This window comes from Corella eumyota, chromosome 3 (genome assembly GCF_963082875.1).
Source record: "Corella eumyota chromosome 3, kaCorEumy4.1, whole genome shotgun sequence".
In the NCBI taxonomy this organism is placed as follows: domain Eukaryota; kingdom Metazoa; phylum Chordata; class Ascidiacea; order Phlebobranchia; family Corellidae; genus Corella; species Corella eumyota.
The window spans coordinates 17,884,804-17,912,539 of NC_137492.1; the positions used below are offsets into that span (position 1 = coordinate 17,884,804).

The 27,736-nt window shown below is 31.5% G+C and overlaps 1 protein-coding gene across 1 annotated transcript; it reads left to right on the forward strand.

Annotated features, from left to right (window-relative positions):
• LOC145746113 (protein Wnt-5a-like) lies at window positions 1–27,736 on the forward strand. The gene is made up of 6 exons (XM_082564301.1): window positions 1–165; window positions 18,566–18,848; window positions 21,384–21,625; window positions 24,462–24,601; window positions 24,720–24,872; window positions 26,479–27,736. Exons 2-6 carry the CDS (start codon window positions 18,754–18,756, stop codon window positions 26,932–26,934), a joined length of 1,086 nt encoding a protein of 361 aa, XP_082420427.1. The 5' UTR covers window positions 1–165; window positions 18,566–18,753; the 3' UTR covers window positions 26,935–27,736.

The window sequence follows — 27,736 nt, forward strand, 5'->3', positions numbered from 1 at the left end:
GTACCACTACTACAAGAGGTACTGACCGTAGGCTCCTGTTATGTACAATTAAAAGCTTTATTTTTAACCTATTTGGATGTACTATTTGTATATGCAAAAGTTAGCTAATGACTAGAAAAACGAATGCTAAAAGTCAAAATTAAGCTGTAGTATCTTGAAGATAAGGTAAGAAAGTTATGTTTTATAAATTAACGTTTACTTTAGTTTTTAATGCCTTATTACTAAATTTGATTTGAATAAAAGTATATATAAATATCAAACAACAGGTAGCCTAAGCTTTTGTTATCACATTATATGCAAAGCTTTCTAAATGAACGTACATGACCGATAATCAAAAGAGTTTCATCAACTAAGGTTTAATTAAAGCTTTAATTAGAAAAAATAATAGTAAAGGTTTTACAATATAAATGCTTTAAACTGCAGTTAAATGTAAAGATACGGTCGATAACTTGTGTTTATCTGTTATTCCTATTTTATAAAATGTTTTTAGACTAAAGTTTATTTTACAGTTTATCATATACAGTTGTATTTATTTTGGTTTAAACTTAAGCTGTAAGCCATGATAGTTTAGTGCACCTTGTCAGCTGTACCGTTGTGTATTGTCACCAGATCTTGATTTATTACCTGGATTTTAAGTTGTTTATATCCACCTAGCTGTGGTGGTCTAAAGACGATTAACTTTTAATCAACGACACGAAAACTCACAGAGTTTGATACATTTTGTAACAAATACAGGCAAGAAATATGTTAAGCCTGCTAATGTTATGAAGTCATCTTAATACTAAAATCGTGTTATTTTAAAGCTTTTTTTTGTGTATATTCCGTTGTGCAATTTATTTAGTCGCTAGCTTGGCTTGTGCACGTGACCAACTGTCGTCTGTTTGTCGTAGTTTTGTTCTGCACGACAAGTCGTCAAAAAAGAAAATGATCGAATTTTCTGTCAGAATTTGACGGAGTTGTTGTGAAATGTGTGGCAATAATATACCAACATTTTTTCAATTTTTAAGGTCTTTAATTTAACTTTATATTAAATGTCCCGTTTCAAAAAAATTGTCTAATTTAATTTAGAAAAAAAACAGCAACTTTAAAAGTATGTGTTTTGCTTTTAATTGCATAACATAAGTTTAATTGCATAACATAAGATTAAATAAATGTAAATTGAATTTTATTGGGCTAAACACTGAAAAACACATTATTTTTAAAATAACTTAAAGAAAATTACAGCTTATTTTGACAAAAGATCAATCAATTTTATTCACTTGTTTGTTAAACAATTACCTATCTAACATCTTAGTAATTTTTATAATATTAAAATTTCTCCTAAAAAATGGCAATTTACTAAAAACAGAAATACAAATATGTTGATTTAGGTATTTTATTGGTGTTTTTTATCTATTTATTTTCTTGTAAAATGTTGTGACAAATGTAATTGAAATTTTGACCGTTTATATGATTTATATAAACTTCAGAGAAAAATATTCTGACGCATTTTTTGTGACATTCTGCGACAATAATTTAAAAGTGTAATTGAGTAATAGAAAGTAATTGAAAAAAATTGTAATTTTATAAAATTGTTTGATATTTTATTTCGTAATTTAGTTCAAAAAACAATTTTTTATTTGATTATTCTTGGTATAAACATGTGATAAACAAGTATACTTTTTATTTATTTTTGAGCTATAATTTATATTCGATAATTAAAATAAAAGTTTACAGCTATAAATCTTCACCAATTCGATTTTTCCTCATTATTAAATCACGTGACCCTTATTGATTCTGACGTCATAATTATTTGCATTATGTCATAATCTCGGCTCTCGGTCCTTACATCAAACGTTATTTATTTGTTTTGGGTTGACGGGATCAATTTTCGATTATATCACAACGACACCAGCTCTTAATTCACTAGCAGGGCTCTTAGTCATAAGGTAGTCTTTATTTTCACACGCTCTCAAACCCTACAACCTACAAACCACTACTACACTGTTTCAATCGTTGTCAATTTAAGCCAACGTTATAACGTTACGATTTACTAAAAAAAATGTTTCAAAGTCTGTCGAGTTATCTGTTTAAAATATTGTCTTTTGTAATAATAAACCGACGTAAGAATTATAACTAAGTGCTCTTTAATTTCCGCTATATGTTAGATATCCATCTTTACTGGATAAGATGTAACAATATAGATTATAGGCTGATTGTGAATATTGTGAATATAAAAAAAATTGTCGTTTTTAATTTTTATTTTAATTTTTTTTTTTTTTTTCTATTTTAAATTTTTTGTTGTTCTCCTTTAAAATTATTTTAAAATTTTTATAATATTCAAGTTTCATATTTTAAAGTGGATTTTTAAATGATTACTCATACCGATTAGGGGTCACGGTTTTTTGTGGGCGGGACCTCTTTCAAATGGCGGCAATTTTCACATGAAATGTCACGTGACCTTTCAGTGTCGCGTCCTCCCCGTAATAATGTCTCCCGCACCTTAGTGAAGCGTCTAATATTTCACCGACAGCTGACAATGATGTTGTAAAACGATCGCTTTATACTTGATGTGTAATCATAGACGGGCAAGTTTAAAAGATGATTAAAAATGGCAAATTTAATGTTGTTTTCTTGAAATAGGCGATGGGTGTGGGTGAGTTAATTGTGTTTGTCTGTAAACAGTTTTTTGTCTGTAAACCTTATTTTTGCTAGTTCGTTTAATCCTTGTTCAAATATGATCTTGTTTTGAAGAAAATATATTTTTTCACCACAACTTTACCTACACATAAATACATTAAACGGCATTCTTTTTGCTTTAACATTTGCAGATTCTTGTCAAAGTTCAAAGTTTATATTTGTCGCGCAACTGCTTCTATATGTTGCTGGGTGTAGTTTTTCTAAGGTTAAGCCCACGAATATTTTCTGCCCTTCCTAAAATTGTAAAAAACGCGGCGCCTTACTTATGTTAAAATACAATCGGATGCCAAATAGTTCCGGGCGATAATGACAAAGTTCTTGAACCCCAGTTAACGGTACTTGAACTAATCGATAATTGCTCTTGGAATTTTATTTCTACCCCCATTTTTGACAAACTTGACTTTTTATTTGAAACATCAATCATAAAATGTTATGGCCTATAGACTGTGATGAAGAGATGGTATTTGGTTTCGAATGGGTTGTGCTTTATTATTTCAAAATGTTTTGGCTAATGTTTGCAGGGGATTAGTAATATTGTCGCCTATATATTTTGTGAAAAAGCATTTTTTGTTTTTGTGTTGCTTAAAATAGAATTTCTTTTAGTTATCTAATTTTTTTTTCACTTTTGCCCAATTTTGTGATACTAGTTATTTGCTGACTATTTTTTAAACACCTGCTAATCTAAATATTCCTTTTTAAACATCGATATCAAATTTAAGCTAAATACGGCCCTATAACCCTATGATAACCATTTGTCAAATTAACTTGACATTTTCCATTTGAAGTTGGCATTTTGATTTTATATACAAACAATAAAGAGTTGCCGTAATTGGTCGTGTAGGTTTACAAGTTGGGTATTTACACATAGGTATTGTAGTGTGAAACTGCCCGTGCACGAGCAAGTTTTATTTTCAAAATAAAACCTTCGAAGACTCGGTTGTAAAACATAATACCTAACAAAGAGATATGCGAAAATCTGTGTCGAAATTTCAAACAGACAAAAATATCCTATCTTCAAAGAGAATTCATTTTTGTTCCGTGATCCCGAATGACTTGTTGGGCCAAAAGTTCTTTTTTGTTGGGCTTAGTGTGCCATTTGCAACCATAAATACTTAAACCGTTGTCTGTATCAAAACAAAAATATCTTCAGACTATGCAGGATTGTTTATGCATAAACTTTAATTATTTTTTAAAGACATATTTAAAAAAAAACATAAACTGAACTTGATGATTACATTACGAAATGTCTTACACGCAAAATTGATATGACAAATAAACTTTTGTTTTGGTAATACCATAATAAAATCGTTTCGGATAAATTTGCAAAATTTGTTTTGACGAACTTATTTAACCGAAAAAATAAAGAAACTCCTGCAAAACCTTTTTTTAAAGTTAATAAATTCTTTTTTGGTCATAGTTATTGCTATGTTGTTTTGTGGTAATTTGTAGTTGTTTGTGGCAAGCTTATCAAAACATTGTGAAATATTTTAACCATGGTTGTTGTATTTTCTAATTTAATTAGATTGTGTTCTAATTTTTAGTTTTTATTAGAAGTAACTAAGGTATTCTGCCCACACATTTTAACAGCTGATTGAATATTGTTTTAGTAAATGCAAAATGTCTGACAATTTGTGCCTGAAAGTTATTTTAATAGAAGATGATATTAAACATTTTTAAGAGGGTCGATGGTGTATTTAAAACATTTTTATTTATAGTCTTATGTCAGATGTAAAAATTTTGGGTGGGAAGACTAAAAAATTACTCTTTTACATTTAACCCAATTTTTAAAATACGTGATGAAAATGATTGCGCTAATTTTTGAAGTGGTTTTGGCTTGGAAAAAATGCGGCCACTGAGAGTTAAAAGTATATGGGGTTCTTTTTGCGTTTTCTGGCTGTTATTCTTAAATACAATTAGACTATTTTTACTCTAAACAATGCAAGAAATAAATGAAAGAATGTGAGGCAATCTGAAACGTTTTGGGTCGTGGTTTTAGGATGACAGTTTGCTTCAAGACTGAGATTTTTACATTTTTCTGTGTCCACGAAATACTTCTGTCTGTGACTAAAATATTAGATTTTAGAACTTGATTTTTGTAATGCTCTAGAAATTGACATTTTTTACTAATTGTTAATTTATTTTTAATTTTTTGACGTTTTTCGACAAACGCTCTTGTTTAAGTAATAATATAGGTATAAATTTTTAATGTCAAATTCTATGCAATTTTTGACTTGGTATTTCTTTTTAAGTTTTATTTAATTTTATTGATTTTATTTAAATAATATTATTTATTTTTTCATGAATTAATTTTTTTTTTAATTTTTAAGTTCGGTTAAAATTGCTTTCTAAATATAGCAAAGTAATGGTTTAGTTAATTTGGAATTTGATCTCACTACGTTAAACGATTTTGAGTAAAAAAAACATTTTTTCCCTGACTCATGCTATGTAAATAACATAACTTTAAAATGATTTTAACTTGATTTTGTAAATACTTAAAAAAACTATGGGAAAAAATAACTAACACTAATATTATTTTAAGGAAAAACACATGATTTCATAAGTATTGACAGTATCTTATTTCTTTTTCTACACAATTCGGAAATAACTAGACGGTTAGTTTTTTCTTAACAAATATAATTAGATAAGTCGTGGGATTATTGTTGATCCGTAAAACTCAGTTCTGCATTTGTTTGTCATAGTTTTTGTTTGTAAAAATGTGATTGGCATTCTATAATAAACTTGTTAACAAACTGAAAACATTTTTATGTCTTAAAAAAAAAAAATTTTTAGTGAAATTTTTGTAACTGTTTTTTATTTGCTACATTAGCATATTATTAAATACATTATGTTTTTAAAAGGGGTTATTAATATTGACAAACCCTTTAATTATTTTTCTTTTTTCGGCAAACTGTTTTAACTTTGTGGTAAGATGTCAAGAGCTTTCGGAAATTAAGTTTCCGTAAATTGAATTGTGGATTGGGTTGTGTTGTACAACAAAAGGTTTACATGTTGTTAGTAAATTAGAACAGTTAAGTGTTTTATTCAAAAAAGGGGCCTTTTGAGACTGTTTTAAAATTTAAATCTTATGTTGTCGGTGTTAACTATTGATATGTTAATCAATTGGTTGTTTCTTTACCTATTTTAGTAACATTTTTGGTTGTTATTACGTTATATATTTATTTTTTTGTTGTGTTATTTAGTTAGTCTTTTTAAATCTTTGTAAGTAAGAACTTTTTTTTTACTCCAGTTTTACCCAAAGTAACGGTACTTCATTATAGTGAGACAAGAAGTAGAAAACTCAAGAATATTATGACTCGTCTGTTCGCGTGTTTAAGGGTGTGTGAAAACTCTAACTTTACAATACCCGGTTTCAATCTTGTTAAGAAAACTGTGATAGGTTACCACACCAATTTTCATTCCTTGCCTGTTTGTTGTATGTACCACTGGTAACGTTTACCCGTGTCTAATTGTTGGTGAGACGACATTTTCACTTGCCTGATGCATACATGTAAACATCGTCGCTTTGTCCTCAATTCTGCGCACACTTAACCAGCGCGTCATTACCCACAAACAGTGGAAAAACGCCTGAAACATTGTCCCGTGGTGCAACAAGCTTTGCCATTGTTCTGCCCATTGTTCTTGTAACCATGTCAACAAGGAAATACGTCATAGTGCCCGGAGGACGACCGGTACTGGATAAGGGCTTCAAAAAACAGGGGTGAAAAGTGGGTTTGGGGTAAAACAAGGGTCTTCCTTTGATTCTTTGTTTAAAGGATCACGAAGTTTTGAAAATTGTAGAGTCAAAATGACGAAATAAATTCTTTAAATTTTTAATTTATTATTTTAAATCCACAATACAATTCTTGTAAGAAGTTTTTAAAATCTTCTACAAAAGCCATTTTCTTACTTTTAAAAGATTAAATAGTCTTACTGTTTGATTTTTATTATTAAGTCTTAGACATTTCAACTTTATTTGCAAATCTTATTATCATTGTATGTTTAAAGAATTTGTTAAGAAAAATATTTGACTTTTAGACAACATTTTCTTAAGTAAACTTGTTGGTTTAATAACATATGATCCGTGTTACAACATATACACTATTAACCTTTATTCTTGTTGTTATAAAAGAATATATAACCTAAACAGTACTTAAAGGCTTTAATTGTAGCAATAGTAAAGTCCTAGCGATGTTAAAATTCCATTTAAGATTTAGTTTTTAAAAGAAGTTCTACTTTTAAAGGATTAGTTTGTGATTTAGGGACATCTGTTTGATAGTGGAACAAAAGGGTTTATCTTAGGCAATACTGAGAATTCAATTTGTTTCGAAATATTTTGGTTTTTTAAAGATTAGGCACCCTTGGGTTCTGCCTTTGATGTTAAACCTTCTACTTAGTAGGACTTTTAACATTTTTTTTAAACTTTTTTTTGGAATACAACTGAAAACAAATTTTTGGTATAAAAAAAGGAAATTTTTGTCTGGATATGTAAAGGGGTAATTAGTAACTTGAAATTTTGATTTTGGGGTCAACAATCTTTTTAAAAACTGTCAATCACTCTAATTTTTGTTGTTGGCTCCAGGTCAGTCGTGCACATCGGTCAGTACTTAACTGACCATTGAATAGTGATAAATAGCTCACTGACAGTAAATATTTCAAATCAAAATTTTTTTGTTGTAAATACTTAAGTCAAGAATCTGCAGCGTCACGTGACCTGAAATTTTGCCTTTTTTTAATTTTTTTTTCGGAGAAAAATTTTGTAAAAAAAATTTTTTTTTTTGGTGGTGTCGATACGTCACTAAATTGTGACGTGTTACAAAGTTTATTGTTTAGGTTTCAAGTGAGTGTGACGTATTGGTGTTGGGTTACATTTTCAACTCAAAAATTCGTGTTCAAGGGTTAACATGTCGACTTTTAAATGCCAATTCAAATGTCTAATATTAATGATTAATTGGAAACTTTAAAGTTTTTATTGTATAAAACGTGCATTTGTGTCTTAATATTACTGTTAATGTATCACGATATGTTCATTGTATATTTTTATTGTTTTTCATATTATAATTGGGCTGACTAAATGACTGTAGAAATTGTTTTGATTTTTCTGCTATAAGTTTAGGACTTGTAGAAATATCAATAATTTGTGAGCCAATATAAACAGAGTAGTACAAATTTTCGATGGGAAATCACCTTATATGATCATAAAAATGTTGTCCTTGTTTTTAGGGGTGAATATCACAGCTGTGTTTGAATAATGTTAACCCCCCCTTATACCCAAGTGGGTGGGAACAAAACATCTGTTACTCCTTGTTGTTCAGAGAACTTGCTTTTATCGATGAAACTTAAGATTTAAATGCACTGATTTCGAAATTGTCATTTAGTTTTACAAGTGTGCAATCGCGTTGGCTCGCCAGCAAAGCGTGAAAAACATCAACATTGTGAATTTATGCAAAAACATGATCATATTGTTTAACAACAAAGTTGACGTCAAATTTTAAGTTTTTAATTGCTTTTATTCTAGAACAGCTACTTGTTCTGCGTAACATGACGTCACAAAAATATATATTAACCCTTATTTTTGTCGTGACGAAATTAATTAGATTTATTGACGAGATATTGAATTTCTTTATCTAGAAATTTCGAAATAAGAATACTCACTCGTCTTCAGTCGGGTACCACTGTAGAGTAAAGGCTTACCTTGCACGAATCGTTGTGAAAATAGGTGTTTTAATATAGGAGTTATATTATAGTACATGCATAAAGGTCGCAATTTCTTGAATTTGCAATCACACGCCCTGGTATCGATTCGCGACTTTGATTCGCCGAGAACGCGACCTCTCACGAAATTATGACGTCACAATTCGCGCAAAATGTCGTCGTAAAAATATCAATTACCGGTCATTTTTTTGTTTGGTTCCTTTCTCGGACTAATAACGTAAAATTTCGATTTTAAATTACCAATAAATACCTGAATTAAATTTTATTTTTTTAAGTTTCGCAATATCCTGTCCGTTTGCGACTTTTGGTTATTTTTATCTTGAAAGTTCTACTAAGAGCGTTTCCGACGTTGGTAACATACGTCAGAGTGACGTCACTGCGGTTTCAAATTAACAATTTAGTTTGGCAACCGGCCCAGTTGAAGATTATATTTCGTAACAGATTAAAAAAATTGAGATCAGGTTACAAAAAAAAATCGCCATTTTTAAAAAAAATTTTTGACTTAATCACGTAACCTAAATTATTTTGCTGAATTTTAAAAGCACCTGCGTTTATAATTCTGATAAATATGTTTTTTGAACATTTCAAATTTTCGAGAATCGAACTGCGAAAAGGGCAACTGAACTCGTTAAAAATTAATTAAAAATTTCACGTCCAACGGTCAACGTCGGAAATTTCAACCAACCTGGTCACTCGTTACCTCAAGTCGAGCTAGTTTCCGAAATTAGACGTCGAGATCTTACGCCAATTTCCGCGAAAAAGCGCAGGTTAATAGCTTCACGCTTGCATGATAGCTAATCAAAATACATTAGCAGAAATATAGGCCGCGGTGGAAAATTGGTCAAACGATTTTAGATGGAAAGTTCACCTAACTATTAACGCCAAGGATATTTTTCAAAGGGTTATTTTTGGCGTACGTTTAAGTGTCAAAATTTGATAAATTTTTAAGCTATAACCAGGTCAAATAAACCCCATTGACTCAAAGGCTTTGATTTTCGGAAAAAAATTTATGTAATTTAAATTTTATTTTAGCTAAAAATTTTTTTGTTTCTTTGAAAAATTTGGGCCCCACATTAACCTTGATTTTTTTGTAAAGGTCTGTTTTTGTTGCTGTTTGTGGTTTGATATACATTCTTATAAAATGCATTGTCATTTTTACACAGCAGCATAGGAACAATACAATACACATTCTTTTCATTTATTTTTAAACCTGTATTTAATGTCCAACAGATGTCATTGCATTAATTTTTACTTGTATGTTTCACCAAGTATATGTTGTGGTAAAATTTAAACAATGCTCCAACTTGAAAATTGTTACTTTTCAAATTTCAGAGACTGGCTAAGAGTGAATATACGCATTAATCAAACACTTTAGCCTATTTAGCTATATCTTTATACTCATACACAACTAACCTCAGCTTAAAATGTGGTTTGTTTAACACCTTAGCTAGTGTTTTAATTGCTGGGTATATACATATTAAATATAGGTTGTATTGTTTTTTATATCTCGCTACAATGGATTTCGTATGAAGTACTTTGTCTTTTAAAATTCCTCTTTAAAAACGTGATGAAATTATGTAAACCAGAAAACCACGTGTAGCAAGCGTTCTGGTGAATATTTAAGTGCAAGTAATAGGCACCTAGTATTTAAATGCACACAGACTTGCAATTATATATTAAAGCAATGTTGTTATTGTTATAGGGCTGAAAATTGACTTATAAACAACGGAAAATAACCCAATTTTTTGCTGTTAAATTTTTGTAAAAATATTTTAACACTCTGTTGAAATAAATGCTTTTATCTAATGTGTGTATTGCTTTGTTTTTCGACTGACGTGCCTAATTAATCACCCAAAGGTCTGGAAATTCGTAATCTTAATGGGTTGATGTAGCCCAGAAAAATTGGCCATTAATCTTATTTGTGTATGTACTTAACAGTTGCGAATATTTTAACTATGCAGTACGGGGGTAATTTGTTGCTAATTTACATAGCGCATATTATATAAGATAAACAATATTTTACAATTCAAAATAAATGGTTTAGCAGCTGCTAGAAAATTTTAGTTTATTTTTGTTTGGGAATATTATTTATTATTTTTTTAAGTTGTTGGTTTCGCTAATTAATAGAATAAGTGTAAAGTTCATTAAGGTTGAGTTATTAATTTAGAGATTTTATCGTGGTAGTGCTAAACGCTTTTAAAAGGTAATATTTAGGTTCAAGTAAAGTGAAAGGGTTAAAAGATTAATTATATGACCTTACTTAATTAGTAAATTTTAAATGGTTAAAAGTAAAGTTGAATCTAAAATTCTTCGAAAAAGTAATTTTTAATTTATTAACGTTTTAAATAATATTTTTTTGTAAGCGTTTATGTGTATAATTTCTGTGGTAATTTTGGTTTGTAAAATATCTAAAATAAAGAAAGTTATTTTTGAAAAAATGGAATTATTTTATTTTTTCTGAATTGTAATGTGGGTTATGTACATAAAGTTTCCGGAAGTCGTTTGATATTTTTTAAGTTAAAACATTTGTGAACTGTTGTATTCTTATCTTTACCGTGTTTCTTAACAGCGGACCGGCACTTATACAAAGATAATTACTAAGCAAATGACATTTGAACTTGATTCCTATGCAATTTTCTCTTATAAGCTAACTCTTTATTGCACGCCATGCTCACTAATAATTACCTTGAAGGCCAATGTTTAAGACTTTCTAGACTGGCAAGTTAAAAAAGGCCGAAATTTAGCAGAAATCTATTTTAGTTTTGCACCGATAATAGACTAGTAATCGCATGTCAAATGGTGTTTTTTAATTAATGTAATTGTGTAAAATGGTATTACCCAAAATTAGCTTAATTAAATTTTTTCAACAATTTTTTTGCCAAAATGTTGGTTATTTTAATTCTGCAATTGTTCTTAAATAAAAATATTTGTCTTATTAATTTTTATTTAAAAGTTTTGGATACACTTACTTTGTCTTTATAATTATACAACACGCCAGCAATTGATATAATAATAACAATCATTAAAGTTAACCGTTGTTTAGCTATTGTTATTTATTATACAATCATCCAATACACTTGTTTGTGCAGCTGACAAAATCACATTTTAATTAAAAAAATGTCGTCTAGTACTACTATAGAGCCAACAATATGCTTTATAAAATAAATTAGCTTATAGTACCCATTATTTTATGTATTTAATATTAGAGTTCTTGATGAAATTAGAAGATGATGTTTGGTAGAAAGTGTTATTTTTTTGTGAAATATTTTTTGTTATTAAGTTTTTTTTCTCGGTATATATAGACAGTTTAAAAACATGCACGCCAAGTCGATTGCCTAATGGCGAAACGGTGTTATTATCATAACAAATTAACGCTAAAAACAATAAACTTGGTGGTAACCCAATCCTTGGTCGAATTAACCAGTCATCTGCAAATACTCCACGCTAACCCCGGCCTTCTCACGACTTGCTGTACTTACTGTTCAATCATATGGATAGGGTTAAGAAAATGAAATCAGCATTGCCAATTATTTTAGGCAACGACTGCTGTGAATTTTCCTTTTAAGGGTTTAAAACTTGTTTTTTTGAATCATCTAAACAGGGTTCTTTTGTGTTGTAAATTTTGTAATTTGAATTACAAAATCTAATCAGTTTGGTAAAGTTTGGGTAATGCACAGGGGGTCATGTTTAGCAGCAAATATACTTATATTCTAAACTAAAATTTATGTCAATTTTAATCAACAGTTTTTAACAAAAACGGCCCCCCAAAAGTTATAAGAAAAAACTTGCAAAGCGGGGGGCACCCTTATCAGTAACTTCTCATGCCTTGGGTCATTGTAATAAAGTCACCTAATGAAACAGTACCCAATGTATGTGACCTTTTGTAACCTCGTGACGTCATATCAGGCGGACCTTTGCAGTTGAGGTCAAGTTTTAGTGCCCATTACTGACAAGTACAAGAATAATGGAACACATTTTTAATTCCTCTGCAAATAATAAAATATTTTTAAGTTATTTGAGAAAAGTAAAAAAAAAAAAATTAAATTAAATAAATAAGATTTTAAAAAATGAAAATTCAATTCTCAACTTTATTGAAAAATAATTGTTTTTTAAGTCAAACATTTTCGTCAACAAGAATTCCAAATGTTAAAACATAAGCTTAGCCTTTATCGCCGTAAACAATTGCTTGTTTAGTTCTGACGTCAGTCTCTAAATCCAATAAGTCTTCAGATATTTTGGTTTTGGGTATTAACCAGGATTTGTAAGGCCAACCAAAATTGTACAAGCAATGTGAAAAATGTTAACCCCAACCGTGTTGCTCATACTTGAATTGCTTATTTTGCACTTTTAACCCAGGCAATTACCCAACTCAGCTTCAAAATGGCCAAACGCCATTTTTGAGTTAGTCTTTCTAATAAAAGTAATTTTTTTGTTTAAATATTAAACTTGTTGGTGTATTTTTACTACCAATCAGTTTAAGATATGTTATACCTATTATAAATTTTAAATTTAGTTTTAATTTTTGTTTGTTTGTTTGTTATATCTATCATAGTTTGAAGCGTTATAAATTGTTTGACTTAAAAATTAGTGATCTCTTTTTTGCCATTGTTTGTCTAGTAGTGATTTGAACTCCATATATTTGTTGTGACAACCGGATTAGTTTAAGGATGAAAGTGTTTTTGAATATTTTTACTTTGATTCACAAAAAGATACAAAATGTCGGTGGCCCTTAACCATTTCTTTGGAAGCGAAGCGTTGCAAGAAGAATTACTTTGTTGTTTTTAAAAGATGTTTAGGTTTTGAGAACTTGATACTATTGTGATGATTATCGTTAGGTCATTTTTCGACCTTGCCAAGTTACATCATTTCTATGTTTATCGACAGCATTTTAAGAAAAAAAATGCAACTGTAACCTTTAACTTGTTAAAGCCAGTGTGTTTTCCAAAGCAATAGTTCAATACTGCATTTACAAATAGAATATTAGCAAAGATTCATGAAATATCAACTGATGTTAACTTGAAGAATTGAACCATTTTTGAGAGATGTGTTTTACATATAACGCTATGTGACAGATTAAGCTACTGTTGCTAGCAACAACATCTGGTATTTAAAACACCTGAATTTAAAACAGCAGAAGCACGTGTAATCGTAAGTACTTTGTATCCAGAAATATTCTTTTAATCATGACGTTGTGCAATAGATTGTCGCTCTGAGAAAACATCAGACGTGTTATTAGCATCTTGACTTTAATCTTCGCCGAGTTCTAGGTATTGTTTGTGGCGTTAATAACTATTGGGTTGTCATTGAAATACTCTTTGTTAGATGCCTTGTAATTACATTGGACGAATCTATTCAGCAAATCGGAGGTTACTACTTTATTACCCGGCTTTATAACCACTAGTAGCTAATTTCTAGTGATCTATTCGCCTATCAAAGGTCTGGAATAATTGTAGGATGCTATCGCTTGTATACCAAGACAGATGCTATCTTTATGATGTCATAATAAGCGACGTTTTTATTGTTGTAACATTTGTTGCTTATTTGTTCGACGCGCGTGACGTTAATGACGTCACAATGAGCAGGGTGTTTTAATTTGGTGTCGTTCATCTGGCTGTGCGTTTCAGTAAAAGTGATGGAGTGGGTTAACGATGTGAAAAAGTTACAATTTCACCTCGTAAATATGTCGTCATCGTTTAGAACGCGCGCAAGATATTTATGTGTTATTTATGACGTCACAAATTCTCTTTGAACATAATGAAATGTGTTTGTTTAATGACATATGTGGCGGAGAACAGCTAATTGTTTTAAAGCATACAAATTAAATTTATTGTTTAATCTGCTGGTTAAATATATACTCCCTAAATAAGGGTGATTTTTGTAATAAATCATAAAATAAAATACAACATTGGTTCTAATAATAAATACTTATTGCTTTTTTTTTTAATATGTTTTTATGTTTAGTTAGGTGTTATCTAAGATTAAGCTTTTTTCTCAATTCTTAAAAAAATTTTTAAATTAATTTACTAATAATAAAGCGATTATAATTAAGAAGTTTAAAGGTCGGGTTTTACATAAAAATTAATAAATAAATGTAGTAATAAAAAGATAACAAATTTTTGTTTTTTCTTAAAATTAAAAATAATTTTTTTTAAAGTACATTTAGAACTGAGTAATTTTATTTAATTTTTTCCGATTTTAATGAAAGAAAATTTTCGGGAATCTATCAAATTTGTAACAACATAATAACGACAATTGTAACTTTTGCAATAAGAGCCAATTTTAATTTTAACTTGAAGGCCCACAGGCATATATGGCAACTACATCTTGGTACTGGCTATTAAATGCAAAATCCATTTTAACATTTCTCTGAAATTGTCTCTATTTTCTTGAGGGGGATGTTATTCGCTATTGTCATCAAAAGTAATTTCAGTAATTTTTTGGTATGTAGGAATGTAACACAAATAGGTCCAATATACTTAATAGCAGAAAACTATTTCGTTTTTAAGGGTGAAACCATATGCCAATATTGTATATAGTTATATATTAATTTAATATAATTTTGAAACACTTTCATAGCAATGACATATTGCAAAAAGAATTTTTGTTATGTACTTTATTACACTTATTTTGGATAAATAGTTTTTTTAGGTATGTTGTGTTTTTGGTATGTAAAAAACTTGACAAATAAATTTAAACAACAAATTTTGTTTGTGTAAAATTATATTTGTAAATGCAGACTTCACTGCTTGAGAGCGACTCGAAATTGCGACTTGTGAAAAAAAGCTAAAAAGTGCGAGCAAGGGAAAATAGTTGTTGTTTGACACTTGATTTTTTTCACTGCTGGTTATGTCACTTTAAGTGATAAGTCTACAATATTTTTGTTTTTGTAAAATAATTCCCACGGTAATGACGTCAGTCTTAGATACTATTTTGATTTAAGTTTTAAATATAATATTGTACATAGTTGGTTTTTCCACAATATTTTGGTCTTAAATTGAACTGAACTTGTTTTATAATGTCTTCAGACTATAATTAGAGACCGTGTAGGTGTTTAATATGTTAAACTATTACTTAATTGCTGGGTAGACACTAAATATACACAATTCCAGGTATAAAATAAACATAAATTCAGCTAAACATTGCTTAAAAATTATTTAATTACTTAAAAATTCAAGTACTTAACTTTAATGTTCATTTACTTTAATCATATGGGTGTTCTAACTCTTTACTTAATATTAATAGTAAAATTTTTATAAAAGCGGGCTAAATTTGTGACCGTTGTCGCTTAGAGGGTTAAGCTGGCCTACCCACGTGTTAGCTTAACTTTGAAATGAGTCTTAATCCAGAGGTCAGAGGATTTGTGATATGATTGATTAAATAGGCAAGGATTAGGCCTACTTAAGACTTTGGTATTCGATTTAAAATGTATTTTTGTTGTTATTGTGCTATGTTGTTACATGGCACATTTTTTTCTGGAAACATTTGATTTGAGAAATGGTTTTCAAAATAATTATCCTCTTTTAGAATTTCCAAAAACACCTAGGTATGGTACTATGTAATGACATGCTTTTACCAATATTTAAGTTATTCTTTGCACTTAAGATAGGCTTTGTTGTAGGATTTTATTAATTTTATTTTACGGGAAATGGTATAATTTAAGCAGTAACTGTTGCGTAAAGACAGATGTTTAAAAACGCGTTCATAAATTGACGTAAGTCAGTATAATTTAAAAAAATCCAGACAGTTATTGTTTCGTATTAAAAATGAGATTATAATAATATGTAAATTTTAAAATTTAGGCGTTTAGAAATATCTTATGTTTAATATAACAAAATGTTTTGTTTAAAATTATGCCAAAATTTTATTTTAGTTGAGCGCGTTTACATAACTTTCAATCCTAAGTACTGTTTAGAATATAAAGGCATTTTATTTCTATGCACGAGTTAAATCAAATTATCCATAATCGTAATATATAAATTGAAAAGTTGTTTAAATAGGTGAAATTACCATATTTGCTTGCGGTATTTATGCTTCAATGAATTTCAAATACAGAAAACATAGACTTAATAGTGTGTTTATTATATAGAAAAAGGGGTTGGCATTGTATATTTAACTTATTGGTATAAGTTAATGTACCAAATGGGCCTTAGCAGTTGCTGGTTAATTAAAGTAGACGGCGTGCCACAAAATTAGCCTTTAAATTAGACAACTTAACGTATCAGTTATGTTATTCTATGCTCAGTGTTATAGAACCAGTTGCGTAACACATTTATTTAATCCCAAAAACTTGAAATATTTGAAAAAAATTCGAGTTTTTTGTCTTATCTTTCCAACTGCAGAATATTTACAGTAAGCAAGTTTGTTGTTTTGCGGTAATTTTGAGAGTTGTAATTGATTTTAATTACTGAAAAGTTCAAGGGAGAGGTTATGTGGTGATCTATATTCAAAACGACGATAATATTAACGACTTCTGATAACAAAATAATTACACCAAGGTGCACCTTAGGTTCTTATCAAAAGTGACAAGTCAAAACATCACCCGTTATCGTAGGGGGTAAATCTTGCGCGTGCAAACGACTTGTGCAGCAGTTTTCGCAACAGGGAGTGGCAAATCAATGGGGGATCAATGCATCCGGAGTTGTGATGTAATTACATCTCCCATGGCGAGCCTGATCACTTTAGTTAATATATAAAGTCCACTGTCCACTCCTTGCTTCATATTATTAAGTTTCATGATATGCAAGACAATGGTGCAAAGCTTTGACAAATAGATTGTTGCATTCATCAAGGCCTTGGTCAAACTAAAATATCATTATCTAATATGCTATATACAAGTCAGAAATATGCGAAGTTTGTTAAAATTATAATAGAATAGGATACAATTCAAATTAAAAATGTTAGATTAAAAGTAATTTCTTAAAATGTGTTAATATTGGCTTGAACCTTTTTTGATTTAGAAAGTTAGCAAATCATATTCGTTTGAAGTTTTCGAATTTTGAAGAAAAGCAATTAAATCAGAACATGAAAATGTAAGACTTCATTGTCACGGTGCTAGTTTTAACATATTGTTTAGAACAACAAAAGGCGGTTTGATTATGACGTATGCGATACTTTTATGACATCACAATACCGCAAGGCGGATGCAGTTCTATTGTCTAAATGTCCAGGGTTTTTAACGACTTACAAATTTCGCCTAAACGCCAGGGGGGTTAATTTTGCCGTTGCTTTGATGAAACCCCCCTAGACTTTTACAATGACGGTTCTATAAAAAAACTATGCCCAGTGACTTCCTTTTTGTTTGTAAAACTCTCCCTTTATTTCGTCATAATTGGCCATAAGGTTACAATAGGAAAAAGAAGTTGATTGTGCCAGTCATAATATATAGGGTCGATCAATATAAGTTTCAAACAGAGATTAAGTTTCGTAGCTGTAAATGTATTAGGTTACATCATGGAAAATAAGTTTGTTTTAAAAATTAAATTAGTAAATCAGTGTTTGGTAAAGTCGTGGTAAGGCTGTAGTAAGGTTGCAATTTGTTTATTTGTGTAGGAAAAGTATTTGCAATCCACAATATTTGCACTTTCGTCCTTAACCGATAATCAGCAAACAGTTTCTCTTTGGTTTGCTCTGAACTTGATAACAAGTGGAACTCAATAGAAGGCCGATTAATAAGACTAAAAGCGATAAGAACCCGCACGCGCGAATTTGGTACAGTGTCAATTTTGCCGAATTTAATTACTCGCCTTATCGGTGAGAACTAGCTCTCTCTTCTCTGCGGGCGATGCAGCTTCTCTCAAACCCAAAAGAGAAAAACAAAATGATTTGGTATTTACTAGTGGCTTAGAGGCAAGTATTGGGCCATTCATATGATTGCTCGGCAGGAGTAAGGTCGATGTACAGAATGAATTGAAATTTTAAAATAATGAGTTTAAAGTATATGAGATTCAGAAGATTGTATTTATGTGTTTTACCAGATTTCATAAGGTTTTAGGAAGGAATTTTATACCAACTATAAACTGCTGAAAAATAATACTACACGTAGTAGATTTTTTTACAAAATTTTGAAAGATATTTTTAATATTTAGTTAGGTTGATTTTTGACTAGAGAAGATAAAAAAAGAAAATTTTGTTAAAAAGCTAAAATAAAATTTATATTTTGTTTTTTTTATTTCAGAAAACTTCGTAAAACCATCTTACTTTGAAAACTTCTAAGTTTCAAGAAATAAAGTAAAAATTTCAATTTGATATAATCCAATCTTTAAAAAGATACAAATCAAGTTTCTGGAAATATCTGAAAAGATTTTAATACCAAAACAAAAGGAATATTTTAACCATCGGAAAAAAAATTACGCATCTGCCGAAATGTCGAAATCAAATTCCCGCCAATGGTCCGGTCTTCTCCCGATCTCCATATGTGTAATAGCATTCTTTGTACTACGAGTGAATGGGCACTGGTGGTAAGTATTTAACTTATTATCATAATATCTAGGTTCGGTTATAAGGTAATATTTGCACAAGTTTATTTGGATAGACCCCGTTGGCCTAGACGCATACGTGCATAGGTAACGTCGAATTCCAATGCGGTAAGCTAGTGCCTTGTATATCACTTGCTGGAACAATAGGCCAGAGTGTTACGAATACATACCATGTCTTGTAAATATGTTCACGCTGAAGGATTTACGCCTTGTTGATCCACGTGACCAAACAAGCTCGTTTCGTACGCACAACGAGGCAACGAATCCTTGTTTGCAGATTGCCTGGGATCTGAGTAATTGAAAACCTAAAACGCTTTGATCTCGGCTTAGCGATATGGCATCTACAAACTTAGGCTGTCGCGGTTTTTTAAAGCCGATTTGAAGGCAGAATTTTCATATTTTTTTCAGAAATAAAGATAAGCCTGTGCTGTGTTGGCGTAAATAATAAGAAAGTATTTCGAATCAGATTTTCTGCCGCGCGTATGAAGCGCATTGTGTCATCAGCGCTTGCTTTTATTATTCTCTTAATCCCGTCTTAGTTCTTTAGGTTGCAGCTTCAAAGTTGGGCCAAAAGTGCCCGAATTTGTCCCTTTTCTTTTTATTAAATATCGCTATAAAAAAAAATTGTGTTTGAGTTACGAATACCTCATACGTTGCTATTGGATTTCGGTTCTGTTGAGTTAATACACGGGGTTTAAACCTTTTGAAAACGGGGAAATCGAATTTTAAACCGGTTCGCGGTTAGGTAAACAACAATTGGTTCAATTTCGGTGTGAAAGAGTTTTTAAGACTTTAAAGCGCTTCTGTGAATTGATTTAATTTTTGATTTACAATTTTCTGTCCAACTATAACTTTACGATTTGTCAAATTTTTTACAACCGCCGAGCTAAAATAACAACTATTTTAAACTTCTCTAGACCTTAGTTTGATACAGTCTGCGGAATGATACAAAATTGCGCATGAATACAGTAAACAAATAAACAATTGTGCTTCGCTGCGTGTAAATTAGTTATTTTTCGACTGGAAAGCTTTGTGAAAGCTAATTGCTAATCGAAAAGTCGAAAGTAGTCATTCGCTGGGGTCGGTTTTCAGGTCAATATCAATGTAAACTGTACATAACCACCAGACAAAACTTGTGCAAATATTATTGCGCTTTGGGAGTGTTGGAATTTCGCGGCATTTTTTGAGAAAACTTCGAGACATCCATTTTCCGATCCTTTGTTGAAATATTACAACAAAGCCACTTATTGAGCCTCCACGGTTCAACAAAACAACTGGGTCAATTAATAGGGAGCGCGAAACCCATTCACAATTATCGCGAAAAAAACAACTGTACCAAAAACTGCGACTCGTAAGGACTGTAACACAGTGTCGACAATAACCAAAATTGGATATTTTTGGAAATATTTCAAGCTAGAAATTAAATAGGAGTCGGTGTCGTGAGTTTTACGGCTTTTGGAAAGGTGTGCTGGCGCCGTTTAATAAGAGCACTGTGTTCATACAGACTATGCCTCATTGGCTTAAGGCTGTCGAAAGCGGTGCAAAACAGGCTTAAACCCTCGCCTATTCGGACGTGATACTTCATTTACACTGGACATCTTTCTCACGCGTTTTACATGGCCTATTAAGCACGTGACTTGCAAGACTAGCAATGAATATTAATGAGGCTTAGTCCTACGACTGGTACACTTACCTACAGTGTTAAGACATTGATGTATGAAGGCCATAGTCTTCCTTAACCTTTGCGCTTAACATGCGGTCCGTGGGTTTGAGTATTAATGTTTCTTTTAAAGTTACAACATTGCTTGTTTGTGTTTTGTTACGGTGGCTGTTTGCGGTCCATGCATGGTTTAGCAAAGCTGTCGTTTGATGTCGCCAACTCTCGAATCCCATGACGTAATTTCCTTTTCGCAAGCAAGCATGAGAATTTACTTTGCAATGCTAAATCACGTGTTTGTTAGCACAGCAAACTTAAGTATCCGCTTAATAAACGGTTGGCATCAAAAAAATAGGTTTCGGTTTTCGTTATCGCGATTTGCTCCGATAAATTGGACTAATTTAGATTACATGGCTAGTACGTGGTTGCTGTCGTTACTTTTAAGATTTATGGCACCTAATAAAAGTGTGATAACGCCTGTTCAATTCATCTAGTACACGTTTCGATTAACACCCCAATTTTATAAACACGAAATATCGCACGGTCATTAATTAAAATCCTGTCAGACGTTTTCTTAACTACTCGACGCGTTTTTACATTGTTATACTAGCGGTCAGCTGTTGGTAACAATAGAATAAATTAAGGATGCGATTTAGGACAATAGATCGAATGCAAACAACGGACAATAACAATATCGCGTGATGCCTAAGAAAATTAGTTTCAAAATCCGTGAGAAATTAAAGGCCAAGTCTGATATGGATAGGATGTTATTGGATATACAAAACACGTTTTATTTAGGTGCTAAGTAATTGTACGACATCCTATCACCAAAATTAATCATATATTTGTATTTTTATTAGGTCCTTGGCTACAAACCCATTAATGGACACCCTTATTCTTGGTACAACACCAATGTGTAGCCAACTTGAAGGACTGTCGCGTAACCAAAGAGCACTCTGTCAAAAGTACGATAGCCATATGCAGTTTGTGAGTGAAGGTGCCAGTGCTGGAATCAACGAATGCAAGTTCCAGTTTCGAGGCGACCGTTGGAATTGCTCGACGGTCGAAGACAGTAGTGTGTTTGGAAAAGTTCTCAAAATTGGTAAGTCGCAAGTCTGGCGTGTAATTTTTAAGGAATTTTAATAGTTCCAATACCAACTATACGATACCACTCGCTTTTATAAGTTGTATTATTTTCCAAAGTGTTATATTTACTTATTCCAGTTACGGCTTACCGCAATTAAATTAGGGTTAAAAATAAAAACAACTTCGCCTACACACCAATCGCACTTGTTTACATTTAAACTAGACCCAGAAAACTTCAAAAGTTAATGCGGACATGGGAAAGTAGTTGTTTAGAAATGTTTCGCGATAACATGACTCTGTACCGGCAGTGAATGTTAATTTGCTTTTTTCCATATATGTTACCCTGTGTAAAGTAATGCTACATGTTAAATGACCCAAGACAAAGCAATATTTTTTGCAAAGATTTAACGCGGTTTAAATTTAACACGTTTTTGGAACCGAAACACAATTATTTTTAAATTAAAAAAAAATCATTTAATTAGGTTTTGTATGGAATGTGATATAAGTTTACCTATAAGCCTTGGCAAATACATATAAAAACGTACACGGCCGTTGACATAAGTACATAATCTCTTGGTCATTCTTCTTTAAGTCCGTAGGTCATTTAATCCATACCCACGTGAAGTTAATCGGCATAAGTCATTGCGAAATCACTAATGTTTATTCAAAAAAAAATTTACCAGACCAAGACTCGGCTATCGGTTTCCATCTAGCGGTAAAGAAAGCGCGATTTAATTAAACTACTGCAACGTGATATTCATCGTACAAGTTTGCAAAACACACAAGTTTCGAATTGCATGGGCGTTTTTGTGGGTAAACACACATGCTGGGTGTTAAATTCGGGTGTGGACAAATATTTAACCCTTTTAAATCTATGCACAATGTTTGGTATATATATATGTAGGCTGCACCTGTGGTAATAAAATACCTAAAGGTTAAGATTGACGTTGCTTTACCGTTTGCTTGTTTTAAAACGAAATTGCTCGAAATATAAAACTAACAAGCCACGGTTCGCTTCCAAACGCGTCAGTTTAAAATCTCTTTTTTATCTTTCAACGTATTGTGGTCGGCTAAGCAAACAAATAGGACAATAAAATTCGGGCCTCGTTTTTGAATTTCCGGGGTCTATATAAGTTCAACATAAATTTTAAATCAAAATATAAGTTCCACCCAAAAACTGGCATATTTAACTCAAAATCAATCAGCGCTTGAGGGTCAAAATATTTGTGACAGAATCCTGGCAAAAAGTTTTGTGTTTGTTTGGTTGAAAAGTAAAAATTGTCTGTTTTGATGTCTTTTGCAGCTTGTAAATGTCACCTAGTCCATGCAGAACGACGGTAATGCCTCGGCAGAACAAAATAAATCTTTGCAAGTAAACCGAAAACTATAAAACATCTTTTGAACAGGAAGGGGGGTTAACCTTAATTCTAAACACACGCGATTTTATTTTCTTTCGATTTTTATAGGTGTACTATTACAGAATAAAGTGAAACCCGAACTATATAGGCCAAAAATGTAAAACTTTTACAACATATGACGTCATTTGGGGGTATTTTCAAAAGGGAAATATAAATGATTTGTAGCGTATCGTAACGGAAGGTAGTTTTGTAAATATTTCAAAATATAAACAATTTTACTTAACAATCGTTGAACTTTCCCGAAAAAATTACCCAACATTTACGTAAAATAACTTACTTTTATTGTTTATTTCGTCTAGGGGTCGTAGCAATATTTTATTTATTAACAAACTTAGTCACTGTTAAAGGGTAATTGCGAGAAACCTTTTGCGTACAAACTCGTTTCGGAAACCTGTTGTAAAAAATTAGGCACAGTTATTATTTACTTTTTTAATCGGTTCAACAACTCAGACTGGGTTGCAATTCTGTTTTAAATGCCCACAGGTGTTTGGGTACGGGTAAATGACAAATAGCGGAAAATCTTTAGTGGAATTATATCGAGCGAGGTATAAAATTGACCCTTCGGTCGCTGAGAGGCTAGCAAGGTCTAGTTGTTGTCTATTTTTAAATGTTTTGGGTTCGATTTTGCGATTTAAGTAAATGTTTATAAGTCGTCTCGGTATGCTTCAACTGTATATACATAAACTAAAAACGTGTAAATTCACCCACAAATGTAATATTGAAACAATTCAAACGAAAACCTATAATAAACGCCCCCCTAGATTTTTACACCATATGATTTTGAAATGTTTTTGAAAAGTGGTTTCATTTTTTAATTATGTTTGATTATTTGGTTTAACAATGGGGTATTAAACTGCGGACGTAAAAATATTCGTTAAGGTGTGATGCTTATTTAATTTAAACTCATCCTTAAGTTACCGAAAGCAAATAGACTTATACACACAATGTCAAAAATTACACAATTTCAACCTTTTTTAAAGACCTAATATTTAATAGATAACGTTTATTTTAAACAATTTTTATTTAAATTTAAATTTTTTGAATGATTCACTTTGTTTGGCTAAGTCTTAAAATCAGCTGTTTAATTCAATTATATTAAATATATAATACGTTAGGGGCTTATATAATACATTCAAATTGGTAAACACCGGACATAGTTTAATAAGCAATTACAGACCCATCCTCTTCTTATGATTAAGATTGTTAGTTTCCGGCCATTTAATCTAAGTATATGTCACCAGTTGCCAATGCTATTATAATATAACACAATAAATGTGTTAAGTTTTACCTCAAACGAAATAGAAACATAAACAAAACAACTAAAGTCATCCATCAACTTAACTTTATCAACAACTCTGGCATTTTTTATTAAATTCTTATTGTTAACCTACATAAACACGACCCAATTTTTACAGTATTTTGTTTACGTTTCAGGCAGTAAAGAAACAGCTTTTACTTACGCCATTTCGGCTGCTGGTGTTGTTGTGGCAGTTGCAAGAGCTTGTAAAAACGGTGAACTTCCACAATGCGAATGTAGCACTGCTGGCAGACCTTCGGGTTTAGATAGTGAATGGGTAAGTCAATAATTAAAATTATACAACTCCTATGCTGTTTCCAGTTAAATGATTTTACTCTAACTTAAGGATTAGTAGCCCCATTGCTTACATTTTTAACAAGAGTTTTCTTTTGCAGAGATGGGGCGGCTGTGGTGATAATATTGAATACGCGTACGGATTTGCTCGTGAATTTATCGACGCTCGAGAACGGGATAATGTCTCCCCTCGCAACTCTAGAGAAAGAGGACGAAAAGCAATGAATATGCATAACAACGAAGCGGGTCGCATGGTAAGAACTTGTTTTAAATTCCCAGACATCATTACTTAATTCTTTGCTAGTTTGGCAATATTCTAATCCTGTGAGATAAGATGGCTAGAAATATAACTAAAATCAAGATAATCAAATTAGAAAGATTTTTTGATTGCGATATGTATTCTCCTAACAAAATTGATGGCATATCGCTATTCGACCTGCGTAGGACCTGGCATTTCTTAAGGTATTAATAGCAGCGTTTATCCAGCTTTATACTACAACCCGATACCTTAATTTCAAACAAAAACCCGCCTAATTTCAGACTTAGCCTTTAACACCATACATTACGTAATGTGGTAGCATACATTTGTTGCATTTGTGTTCGATTTGTGCGATAGCAATGTAAAGTGATGTTTTACTGCGGGCCAGAGGGTCCAAATGAAGCCTTAATTCGTCCTTATCATGAAACGAAAAACATGTTACTAATATTCACTTAAATGCGATCGAGCATTTATTTATTTTTCTAACGTCGGTGCTAACGCGTTTGATGCGATGTCACAATGCCCCCTTTGTTACGACAGACGTTTCGATTTTCACTGCATCGTAACTGCAAAAAATTAGCTATGACGTCACTTGCTTGTAGTGAAATTTTGAACGAGTTTTGAGAAAGAGTCGACGTGTTTGTGCGATTTTTTTTCTAACGAGCACTTAATCTTGTGTGTGATCTGATTACTCTGCTTTTCGAAGATCTTCGGACGATTATTAAGATTTTAGGACAATTACGCACGTTTCGAACCAAGTTTTATAATTCAAAAATCCAATTTGCGATTACTGAATATATTTCTCAATATACAAATTCTAAAACAAGGGTCTCTTAAAGGTAAACGCAATTTTAAAGGTAAGCAAATCTGTTTTAACTAAACCGGTTTATTGTACTGTTTATTTTCAATACAACTTCGTGACCACATCATTTAAGCCCTAGTTAAATTTACAAACATTAGCTGTTAGTTATCACTTTTCAACATGACGTAGCGTTACCGAAATAGTTATAGACGGCATGTCTAATATGTTAAACTGCTGTAATGTTGAAAACATTACACTTAAATTATGAAGATAGATGATACCTTAAAAATGTCAAATGATAAAATCGCCTTTTAGATACTCGTAGAAATGAAAATAAATACTTAAGCTTTTTCTCAAAATAAACAACTCTTACAATGATAACATCTCTTAAGCCTTAAAACTGATATCTTAAGATCAATGTTTCAAGTTCTAAAAACGTCACAACTTTACAAATTGTCGCAAAACATATTTAAATATTTGTACATTCGACAAATTTAAATAAAATTCAATTTTTTGGCATGTTTTTAAAAGTGATTTCACATTCCCGTACAATTGACAGCTCGAGTTATAAGTGTCCATTTATGTTCAAATTATCACAACACATCAAACAGAACGAATTCGCTTTGTTATTTTAGGGACAGAAGTCATATTTTATCTCACAATTTTCCTGTCGCTTCTTAAATTACCATCAAACACGAAACAGAGTTGTTAAAAATTTTATCATATTAAGACAATTTAAAATAAAGAATTTAAAATTTTTGCAAAACAAATTTAAAATTGAGAATTTTTGTTTTTCTAGGTTGCCGTTCGTTCTGCTCGTCCATTCTGTAGATGCCATGGCGTGTCCGGATCCTGCAGCATCAAGACATGTTGGATGCAGATCCCAGACTTCCGGGAGCTGGGAGATGAGCTCAAGATCCAATACAAAAACGCTATCGAAGTGAAATCCTCATCTCGTGGTGTGCTTAGACCTCGTAGAAGCGGATCCACTATTGAACGAACCAGTTTAGTGTACCTTGACTCATCGCCAGACTACTGCACTCAAAGCAAACGTAACGGTGTCCTCGGCACTCGTGGGCGAGAGTGTAAACGGGATACTGAAGGACAGGAAGGATGTGGAAAGATGTGCTGTGGCCGAGGGTACCGAACGACCCGGGTTCGTGTCGTCGAAAGATGTAACTGCAAGTTTCAATGGTGTTGCTCGGTCAAGTGCAGTTTATGCGAGCGTACTATTAAAAAACACGTGTGTAAGTGAGCCTGGCAGCCGCGAGAGGGCGCAAGTGCCCATGCAAAACTTTTCACAAGGTTGAAGGCGGAAGGACAAGCGTAGTTGGCAATAATTCGGATCGTAATGCAGCGCAATCGGGCTGGAACTGGCTGCTCTAATCAGCAAAAAGTCTAAACTAAACAATATGTGGTACCTAAGTACCAATTTTGATTTTTTACCGCTACTACCTCTACAACAACATTGGTGCATATCCTGGGATCCTTTTATAAAAAGGTATGGTCCTTTTAATAGAAGTGTACAAACTATATATAGAAGACCACTAAATGCACAACAATGGTAAAACTACAAAGTTACGTTACTTGGGTTTGGTTTTTCGCACTTATTTATATGACAAATCACATTTTTCAACGCTTTATTTATGTATTTTATTTTCATTTGTAATTTTTTATATGGGTATCGATTACCCTTCTATAAATAACTTAACAGAATTTGTTTTATTTTTTTTAATTTACTGCCGATAGTTTCTCTTATTATTAATTTTTTTCTTGAACGCATGCAGTATTTACTTAAACCTTGAAGACAAGGTGTCTATACATTATTCTGCGCACATTTTCTTCACCGATTGTCGTTATTTGTTCATTTTTCAACAATTCGTTTTTTTAATTCACAACTACATTTGCTTATTTTTTTCACCGATTTTCACCGTTTTGATTTTATTTAATCTCCACCATTTTCACTTTATTACAATTAATTAAATATTGCACAAAGCAATGTGCATTTCACTTTTATCTGTTGGTATTATTTTTATACTTTATAATAAAGTATTTAC

Coding starts and splice junctions, on each gene's coding strand:
- LOC145746113 (XM_082564301.1), top strand. CDS start 18,754: ATGTCGAAATCAAATTCCCGCCAATGGTCCGGTCTTCTCCCGATCTCC. Junction 24,602..24,719: donor CGGGTTTAGATAGTGAATGG/GTAAGTCAATAA, acceptor TTTCTTTTGCAG/AGATGGGGCGGCTGTGGTGA. Junction 24,873..26,478: donor ACAACGAAGCGGGTCGCATG/GTAAGAACTTGT, acceptor TTGTTTTTCTAG/GTTGCCGTTCGTTCTGCTCG.